A 10993-nucleotide genomic window follows, 5' to 3' on the forward strand; every position below is an offset into this window, starting at 1 on the left:
ACTGTACAAACACACATTAGATTGACCTCAGCCGTAAATCTAATGAATCATTTTGAGAAGGAGGAAGATTCTGTATTAAATAAGCTACATAGGGCAACAGCAGGTGTAAAACAGCTAAACGTTGCTCTTGGACATGTGCTTTGCCATGAATCTGACGATACAATACAATTCACGATGTGCATCTCACGATACGATATATCCCAATACTGTACCAAACAATACCATATACGTTGTGATATATCGCAAAATCAATAATTACAATTTCACGTACACATACAAAATGGTATGAAATACAATTCATTTAAAAAAAAAATTCACTTGCAAGAACAAGTAAATGGTAACTAACTGTAATTCAAGTACCAATATCAAAAACAAGTGGTATGTCTATCAAACTGTCAAATTACATTTTTCAAAAAAAGTTAAACTTTTGCTTCTACAACAGATTATGATTCTGTTAAGCCAGTAAATTCTTAAAAGTAACCACATACATCTATAAAAAGGCCCAACGTTTTATGAAAATAAAGTGCAATAAACTTTCAAGCTAAAACGCATTAAGGAGTGAGGTAGTTTAACAAGGTCTGATGTGGTTCACTGACACCCTGACACCTAGTGACCGGGTGTCATATGTTCGCACAATTATAATTTTTTTGATAATATTGCGATAAATCGCCAAATCGTTTTTCTTACACCTTTAGTTGTTCTATGAGGTAATCAGGTGGGTGTGAGCAAGGATTTTTTTTTTTTTTTTTTTAAAGCAGACCATTGAGACACTCTGACCCGCCTCCTTGATCATGACGTCACTAATGGAGAGAGAGAGAAACATTTAGACAGGGAGAACACTTAAAATCCACACTTCACACTTGGGATCAGTCTGGTAAACCAAACCTCTACTTAAACCAAGTAAATAACCCCAGAAAGAAGAGGAGGCTTGTTGACATCTTTGTATCTGCCCATGTGACGTTTTAATCGTTTTTTTTTTTAAGTCCTTGGCAATGTTCATCGGTCCCAGCACCTCCACTCCCTTCTCTGTAAAGGATATATTAAACCTGGAGCACAGTCCTGGTCTGATGGTGTCCTCTCTGGATCTTTCCTCTCGGATGGACTCATGCTGCAGCGCACCTCCAACATCCCCCTCCTCCTGCATGCTGAGCCGCCTGAGGCACGGGCCTCACCGGGGCCCCCAGCCCTCTGCAGTCCCTCTGTTCACTGAGGACAAACACGGCTCCAGAACCAGCGGTGGAAACGCGTTCAACTTCGCTTTGACACCTTATGACAGGAGGTCCACAGAGATGGAGGTGGAGAAGGATGAGAAGTCCCAGTGTGAGGAGAAAACAAGTGGAGGTGAGTTGATGAGGATTTATGGGATTATAGGTGTATGCATGGTTCATGAGCTTTGATTTATGGCACTATTATTAATACTATTATCACTGTGTGACTTTGGATTACAAGGCAAAATCGCGATGCTTTACATGGTAAATATTGAGACATGTTTAATGTGAAGATCTATGCAGAAAAACAGAACAAAATCCACAACAATATAAGTAGCCTAAACCCAAAAACACCACTTTATTTTTAATCATAAAGGTCAGTATAATAATTCCAGCAAGGTAATTTTGTTTTCTTTAAAAAAAAAAAAAAAATATATATATATATATATATATATATATATATATATATATATATATATATATATATATATATATATATATATGTATATATATATATATATACATACATATACACGTCAGGACACAGATCAAATCTCCCTGAAAAATGTCTGAATAAACGAAACCTTAACATAAAGCATATATAGCACGTTGCTTTGGCTTGTGATGTAGGCCTTTTTTAAATTTCATTTTATTTTATTGTTATTTCTCAAAAATAGGTGCTTCATGTCCATTTGAAATAAGAAAAAGGTATTAAACGAGCAGGTTTGATTTTTTTTTCTCACTATTGCAATATAAAATCATTCTGTGGTCATATATAAACCTTGAATTGCCAGCACTCTTTTTAATCTACGTGCTAATAAATATAGGATATTCAGTTATACTGCAGTTTAAGATATTTCAAATTAATGATTGAGAATTGTTTTAAATAAAACCTATACAATTTTGCAATAAAGATAACAAAAAATCTTCCTCATAATATAACTTTTTTCGTTCTTTAATTAATTACATTTAAATTAAATTATTGAATAAATCATAAATGATTATTATTTAAATAATTTTTACATCAATTATTAACAATTTTCTAAATAAAAGAAAATGTATATCATATGTTACATAATAAATGTTTTTTCTTTTTTTTTTTTACCTAAATCTCCCTCCTAATATTACTGTTTTGGTTGTTTGTGATTTCCAGGTGAATTCAGGGTCCAGGGGCAGCCAGAGGAGTCAGACCGGCTCCGGTCCAGGAGGCGTAGGAAGCCACGGGTTCTCTTCTCCCAGTCCCAGGTGTATGAGCTGGAGCGCCGCTTCAAGCAGCAACGGTACCTGTCTGCCCCGGAGAGAGACCACCTAGCCGGGCTCCTCAAACTCACCCCAACCCAGGTGAAAATCTGGTTCCAGAACCGGAGGTACAAGTGTAAGCGGCAGCGCCAGGACCAGAGCCTGGAGATGGTGTCCCTGCCGCCGCCTCGGAGGGTATCTGTGCCAGTGCTGGTCCGGGACGGGAAGCCCTGCCTGGCGGCCGAGGCCACTGCTTACAACCCGCCCTACAGCATGGGTCACATTAACCATTTCACATATAACAACTACCAGGCTTTTAGCAACTACAGCCCGGGCTGTAACACAAACTACGGCTGTAACTACGCCTCAGCACCGGGCCACACGGTGCAGGGTTCCCCGAACCACTACATGAACTACGGAGAGCAGAGTGTGCACAACGGCTTCTCTTCTGCAGCAGGAGTGTCCCACTCCCTGCATGGCATTAGGACATGGTGAAGAACAGAAGGATTACTGAGAATAATGAGGAAAAATCCTGCTACTGCTGCTTAACTTTGATACGTTTTTCCTTTTAGCACACTTTAATATTCAAGCAAAAATAAATACTAAATTTAAAAAAAAATGTACTCAAACAATTTAAATATTTAAAACCAATAACAAAATCGTAAATTTGTATATGGGCCAAAAAAAAAAAAAAAAAAAGGTCACTTTTAGGGAAGATTCATTAAATTTAAAGAAGTACTTTTTTTTTTTTTTTTTTTTTTTTAAAGGTTTATGGACTTTTAATGGCTAATTTCTTCCAAAACTTTATCAAAAATAATAAAGGTATGGGTTTTTTGTTTTTTTATGTTTTTTTTAAGTACATAAGTACAAAGAAAAATCCACCTTTCAAACAAAACAAACAGTAAATAAATAAATAAATAAATATATGAACCAAAGAGCAAAACAATGTACTTACAATAAAAAAATAAAATAAAAAAAAGGCTGTTGAGAAATATAAAGTTTTTTCAGAAATGAATTAAGTCTAGAGGCATTTATGCTATAAAGAATTGTCAAAGAGTATAAGCTTGTATTTACCAATGCAAAACAATATTATTCAAAACAAAATCAATCTTCTTACCATCAACAAACAAGGCAAGTTTCACATCTGATACACTGAACATGTTAAGTTGAATCCCTTTAGAGTGAAACCAATTCCGAACATCGCTCCAAAAACTGATGATCCAAATCCTCAGTCCCGACTTCACAAAATACACAATAACCAACGTCCATATTAAATCTCTGTCTCAATAATAACTTAAAAACCTTAATTAATAATCTTAAACTGAAGTTCTTACACTTACATCTTATCTTATGCCTTTCACACATTTCATTTTTTATTTTATTTTGAAAAATCTTTGAGGATGTAATCTCTTAAAAAGTACGTCTATATACCAGATTTTTAAAATTACAAGTAACTTATTGAGTCTTCTTCATCTTGGTCTTATGATGTAATCAGAAAAATAGTAGAACAATTAGTGGTACATTCAAAAATCAGATTCTCTTGGTTACGAACTGGTAAAAAATAAAATTAAAAATACAGCAATTACTTGAATAAATGCAAATCCAAACATACATATGAATAAGTTTTATGCAATAGATACAGAAACACTAAATGTGCTCACAAAAGCTAAAGGTCATATTAAATATACATGAAAAATTAGACTATTCCATTAGCCAAATTACCATACATTTTGTAGATACAATACTTTTTTTTTTTTTAACCATATAAATGAATTAAAATTTCAATTGTTTTCATTATTTTGTCAGAAAATCTTCAATACTGTATATTTTGAAAATAATCCCCCAAAGTTTGAGCCCTGATATCCAATGAGGGAAACATAAATAATTTAAGTTTTGATATTTAAACTATAATAAAAGTTTTTTGTTTTTTTTTTAATGCATATACAATGGTTCTAATGGAACATGAACCTCCAAAGCAACCCTCATGTTTTATGTCAGCTTAAAACATTCAAGTGGCTATTAGAGAGCGTCCCTCAAAATGCTTAAATATTTACGCTGAAAGCACAAAGCAGTGAAAAGTGTCGACTACTGTCAGCCACACACACACGCTTCACACGTGAAAGCATGACTTTGACTTTTAAAATATATTTAAAATCCAGGCTTGATTAGAAACGCTTTAAAAGGATTTAAATAGTTGAAACCAAATATTGACTTGTATCTTATGTAAATATATTGTTGGGTCTCCAACCAACTTTTTTTTCATCTTGTAAATTCATTACTTTCTTAATTGGGTAACCCCGCCACAAAGTGTGGAATATAATATATTTGAGCTTCGTCCGTGTGTCCGTCCATCCGAGTTCAAGTGGACAGCTTTTCTCAGAAACTGTTTAAGATACAAAAACCAAATTCAGTGTGTGGCTTCAGGGTATCAATACCTTGATGGAGTTCGAAAATGAGAAGCACGCCATTATTTTTTTCAAGAGTTATTGCCTTTGTTACATTTTTTTACTCAGTTCGAGGTATCTCAAAGTGGACAGCTTTTCTCAGAAACTGTTTAAGATAAAATAACCAAATTCAGTGTGTGGCTTCAGGGTATCAATACCTTGATGGAGTTCGAAAATCAGAAGCGCACAATTATTTTTTCCAGAGTTATCACCCTTGTTCCGTTTTTTTACTCTGTTCGTGGTATCTCAAAGTTTACAGCTTTTGTTAGAAACTATTTAAGATACAATAACCAAATTCAGTGTGTGGCTTCAGGGTATCAATACTTTGATGGAGTTTAAAAATGAGAAGCGCGCAATTCTTTTTTTCTGAATTTTTGCCCTTGTTCCATTTTTTTTTTTTGACGGGGGATGTTGATGACCAGGTCTTCTTGTTTATAATGTGTTCCTCTGAGACTGGTGTTGGAGGCCTATAGTTTCCATGTTTACACCATCAGGTTGGTGTCACAACTGTCCAATGCTCTGTTCTGCTCCACTTGACTGATTGTATCAGAACTGTTTGCAGGAATAGTCCAAGTTGAGGCCTGGTGTAAGTGTGCGGTGTTTAGGGACGGGCCACAAAACTGTCACCACTTCACATGAGTAGCAGGTTCTCATTCGTCCCTCAGGATTCTACACACTTAGGTCGCCCGTCTTCCCTTTTTTTGGACAAACTTTAGTCACATAATTTAACATGTGAAGCTTATTTGAAAGCCCATAAGCCGGAGCCTCTGTGTTGTTTGCAAAGAGGTATATAGCAAGGTCATGTAGGGTAGGTCCCCTGGCCGCCCTCTCCTCCCTGGTGTTGATAAGGCAGCGTCAGATAAGAGCTCTGCTCAAGCCTAAATATATCCTCTCTCGCCCTCCACGGTGGCTGAAAAGGGAGAGAGAAATCGTTGGAATATTCAGCTTTTCCGGCTCTTATCTGAAGAGAGGCAGAGGTGCATGCTTTACTATCTCTGCTACTGTTGAGGCTGATAATTCTTCTTGTGCAGAGCTCTCTGATGCTCATAATTCATACTTTTTCAGGCAAATTTGATGCATTCAAAAGATAGTTTTTATTGTCTGTTGCAAAGACATCACAGATTTTGTTATATAAATCACATTATACAGTACGTTTTTTTTTTTTTTTTTTTTTAAATAGCACAGAAATCATCATTTGGATTGTGTTGGCAAATCAAACCCTTTTGACAGAAGTGATTTTTTTTCCAGCATCACAAAGCATTATTGGTTGGGTCAGAATAAACATGATGGTTACAGCGGCATAAAATAAAGCAATTATGTTTGAACGTTGACTAATTAATCTTTCCTCATGGCACAGCCACATGGTATGTTTAACTATTTCTAAATCATTTTTGTGTGGAAAATGATTAAATATATTACTTGTTTTTTAAAATTATCCATTAAATACAGGATTGTACTTGTACTTGCAAAGCAGTTTTTTTTTTTTTTAAATTAAATAAATAAAAAATCATTTCTAATGTCATTTTCTACATTTTTCAGGAATTTCGACAAAATATTGTCTAAAAATAAACATGCCTAGTTTTTAAGAGCTTGATTTGCTCTTTTTTTTGTGTGTATACATGATGTGTACAGCGGGAGGCGGCGTTTAAAGTGGTTTGTATTCAGTGTCATGTGAAATGTTAGCATGTACCACATCTACAGGAAGGGGAAGAGCAGCCGCTTCTTTAGTATGTACAGAACTGTTGCAAGAAAAAGAGCCAACGCTAAGAAGATGAGCAGCTTGTCTGTGAGCTCTCTACGGTTGTACTTGGTGATGAGTTTTCTGCCCAGCTGAATGGTTCCCGTCATGGTTTTAAACTCGTCGTTCGTCTCATGGATTGTCCTTGAAGAAGTTGCTTTAAAAAAAAAAAAAAAAAAAAAAAAAAAAGTCAATCAACGCACATTGGAAAAAGCATATCAAATGAATCCAATGAAGAAAAAAAAAAACTCCATGTTATCCTTTTCACAGCCCAAATTAAAGATAATTTGACGAACCTAGCGTTGTGATGGTGTCTTCACTCTGCTGGACCTGCTGGGCCATCATCCGGCTGATGCTCATCAGATTTTCTGTGATGTTTGTTGATGTTTGGGCCAAATCCTCCTTAGTCGGCTTCCTGACAGAAAAGTGGCGTTCCTATTAGTTTGAGTCATTTTATTTATTGCTTACATTTCATTTTCTTGAAGAACGTCATTTAAATGTATCACCAAGTGTACTACAGACATATTCATATCAATATTTACTATTATTAAAATGGATCTCTCTAACAAAAAACGCAGCTCAGTGAGTTACTGGTCTAAATATCTACACGAAGAATTAATGATATTAAAACTTAACAATTTTAAAGGTAACATTTTTATTGATTTTGTTCAGAATATTTACATTAGAAGCAGTACAATATTCCAAAATTACAAACACTTGTATGCATTAATATGGAAACACTGTAGGTTAACATTTATGGCAAACAATTTCAAACACTTAAAATTGTACCAATGTGTAAGTGATTGCTCCTGATTGTATTCTATATATATATATATATATAAACAATAAATGGTATAATTATATATATATAGTCATATTTTTTTACAACAAAAAATAAAATAAAATAAAATAAAATAAAATAAAATGTTCCATTTGAACAAATACATGTTAAATTTATCCCTTTGAAGCCTCAGAAACAGAGTAAGTCTCTCCATCACAAATATTTGGTAAACAATATTGTACATTTCTTGAATTCCTGGTATGTCTGCTTGGAACCATTTTCTACTCATGGTTTTTTTTTTTTTTTTAGCTGATATTAAAATAAATATGTATCTGTTTGAGTTGTATTAGGGGTTTCTAGGCCTAGGTACAAATACAAAAATTCAAAGGGAATTCAGGTACAAAGAACCTTTTCCAAACATTTGTGAACTTCTTGCCAAAACGGGGTCACTTTTGAAAAAAAACAACTGTCCTGTCACCTCACCTATGTCTAACAGCACCATTACTCCCATTAAGGAGGTCCTGCTTTTCCATGTTGTCAATGGTGAGTTTGCTGGCCAAGTTGGCTTTCCTCCAAACTGTCTGATTACTGCAAAACATACAGAAGAATACACAAAAAACAGCTTCATATGAGGGGTTTTCAACCTTGGGGTCGTGACCCTATGTGGGGTCGCTTGGAATTAAAATGGAGTCGACTGAAATATCTAGTAATTGGTAAAAAAAAAAAAAAAAAAATACGACTGATTAAAATTGCATTTTTAGATTTAAAAAATATATTTTTCATATTAACACATCACACACAATATCAAGCAACTGTATTCTATTCTTAAACTTTTTCCAATATAAATCTAGTTAAAATAAAATGTGGAACACACTTTAACCCTCCTATTATTCTTTGGGTCAATTTGACCCCTTTCAATGTTTGAATTAGTTAATAATTGACTTTATTTTGACGTAATTCATGACTTTTTCTAATTCGATGGGTACAATTGATTGATTCATATTTTTTCATTGTGTTGAACACATATTGAATGCATTTGTCTTCCTCTGGGGGTCAATTTGACCCCAAGCTGTTTTAGAGGCTAATAGGAGGGTTAACAAACATGATCAACAACAAATTCTAGAAAAAACAATCATTCTCTGGGGTCACCAGAAATGTGTGAAATCAAAATGGGGTCACGACCACAAAAAGGCTGGGAACCACTGGCTTATTATTACAAAGTGGAATAATTAAAAAAAAAATTTAAGGAACATTTTTAAACCAAGTGAGGTTTTATAAAATGCAAGAATCACGTTGTTTTTTTTTTTTACCTCTGCATTTGTTTCCTGTGTCCTTCAACCTGACTGATTAAAATCTGTTTCTCTGACTCTTTATCCTGCTCCATTGCCATTTGTTCCAAGTCCTTCCATTGAAACAAAGAAACACGTTGACATGAGGAAATAAGCAAATTTACACGCATTGATCTCAATACTCTATATATATATATATATATATATGCAAATGTTGAAATTACCTGAATCCGTGACCTGAGGTTGTGGAAATTCTTTTTCACATCCGTGTTCAGTTGTGTCAGCTTGCTCTGAGGCCCTGAGCACGCAATGATATCCTGTAAAGACCAGAAAAATTAAGGGTGTATGAAAAAACTGATGCTGCGATATACCAAAAAAATATCCAAATCATGTTCTTTCTAAAGAAAAGCCATTTATTTTGCTAACATGCACAGAAGGTAAACACTGGGTGTCAGTGAACCACATCAGACCTTGTTAAACTACCTCACTCCCTTATGCGTTTTAGCTTGGAAGTTGATTTTATTTTCACAAAACATACTGGGCACTTTTATAGCCATTTGTGGTTATTATTCATATTATTAATTTTTTTTTGTTTTTAAGAATTTAAGAACTTAATAGAATCAAAATCTGTTGTAGAAGCAAAAGTTAATTATTTTTTTTGAAAAATGTAATTTGACAGTTTGATAAACATACCTCTTGTTTTTTGTATTGGTGCTTCAATTACAGTTAGTTACATTTACTTGTTCTCGCAAGTATTAAAACAAATGACATAAATTGAAGTTTATGTATTATATTTTACCATTTTGTACTTGCAAAAGTGAAATTTGTAATTATTGATAATACTTTTTTTTTTAGTAATTATTGATATCACAATCTATAACGTACTGTTTAGTATCGGGATATATCGTATTGTAACATAGGGCTGCTCGATTAAAGAAAAAATAATAATCATGATCATTTTAGTCATAATTGAAATCACAATTATTCAAACGATAAGTTATTTATTTTTGTACAAAACAATGTCAAATACATTCTTTAAACATGAATAAAACATGTAGCACTGAATAAAACAACTCAAAGTTAGTTATTATTTGTAGAAATCAGAAGTTTGTTTTATTTAGCAAATAGTGTATGTAAAATAAAAAATATGTATTATTATTTTTAATAATTGTTTTTTCTCAATTATGTTATTTTTGTAATCGTTGGGTGTAATAATTGAAATTGTAATTGAATTTCAATTAATTGCACAGCCCTACTGTAACATGCAAATCGTATCGTATCATCAGACGCCGAATACACAAACATCTGAAGGCAAAAACTAAAAATTTCCCACAACCCCAAATACTTTTTTTAATTTCTGGAATTAGTTTTTGATCATGTTTGCTACAGCGTTACAAACACAGAATGAATGACAAATTGCGCGATCACATATTTTTATACTGCATTTTTATTTAAATTACATTTTTATTCATACAGTGAAAGCATAGAATATAGTGTTTAAGATTGCGTGTTTTGTTTTGATTTAAATATATATAAAATATTAATAAGACTTTATTTATAATAAATATAATTTATTTATAAAAACATTTTAATCAATTACTAGGCATTTCAGGCGACCACAAATGGGGTCACGACCCCAAGGTTGAAAAACTCTACCCTAAATAAAGACATGATTTCCTTTGTTTCTTATACACATCTCTCCAAAATTCACAGTCCCAGTATAAGACATTATGAAGCAGATAGGTCCAATAATTAATGTTTTATGGTACAGCCACCAGTGTATCTCTATAAATAGTATACATTACAGTAGTTAGTGGTAAATACATTATTAACAATGACAGGCAGAGGAGTCCAGCCGTCCTAACGCAGCACTAAACCGTCTTACCGCAGAGATAATCGCACCTGAATGAGAGCTTTGATTTCCAGGTCATATTTCAGGATTTCTTGTTCACATATTCGGACGTGGACTTCCGATGACGCCATGTTGCCAACAACACAGACTACGGAAAGCAGGAAGGTTCATTTGAAGAGCAACGGTTAGTGAGATCCGTTCATGCGCCTGATCCTTTCAACGCATGCGTGTAAACTACGTCACTTCCTTCACTTGCAATAGGTCTGTCACTACAAACCCCCACAGAACCAGTGGTTTCCAAACTCTTCATAGTCCGTAGACATGTACCCCCTACTCCTGCATATAATGTAATGCAGCGTTTTTTTAAACCTTGGGGTCGTGACTCCATGTGGGGTCACCTGGAATTCAAATGGAGTCCCCTGAAATGTCTAATTTATGATTT

At 34.0% G+C, this 10993-nt stretch overlaps 2 protein-coding genes across 3 annotated transcripts; one reads left to right on the top strand and one right to left on the bottom strand.

Moving 5' to 3' along the window:
- Positions 1–992: 992 nt before the first annotated feature.
- nkx2.5 (NK2 homeobox 5) lies at positions 993–2942 on the top strand. Its single transcript, XM_028460197.1, has 2 exons — positions 993–1371; positions 2362–2942. Exons 1-2 carry the CDS (start codon positions 993–995, stop codon positions 2940–2942), a joined length of 960 nt encoding a protein of 319 aa, XP_028315998.1.
- Positions 2943–5956: 3014 nt separating this feature from the next.
- On the bottom strand, positions 5957–10758 carry bnip1a (BCL2 interacting protein 1a). Of its 2 annotated transcripts, XM_028459473.1 has the most exons (6): positions 10602–10747; positions 8924–9016; positions 8721–8812; positions 7894–7998; positions 6926–7044; positions 5957–6786 (listed from the first exon to the last, which is right to left on the bottom strand). In XM_028459473.1, exons 1-6 carry the CDS (start codon positions 10680–10682, stop codon positions 6587–6589), a joined length of 690 nt encoding a protein of 229 aa, XP_028315274.1. In that variant the 5' UTR covers positions 10683–10747; the 3' UTR covers positions 5957–6586. The 2 variants fall into 2 exon arrangements, with proteins under 2 accessions (XP_028315274.1, XP_028315273.1); XM_028459472.1 differs by having other exon boundaries at positions 8721–9016; positions 10602–10758.
- Between the last annotated feature and the right edge of the window lie 235 nt (positions 10759–10993).

The sequence above is a fragment of the Gouania willdenowi genome, chromosome 10, assembly GCF_900634775.1.
Source record: "Gouania willdenowi chromosome 10, fGouWil2.1, whole genome shotgun sequence".
NCBI lineage: Eukaryota > Metazoa > Chordata > Actinopteri > Blenniiformes > Gobiesocidae > Gouania > Gouania willdenowi.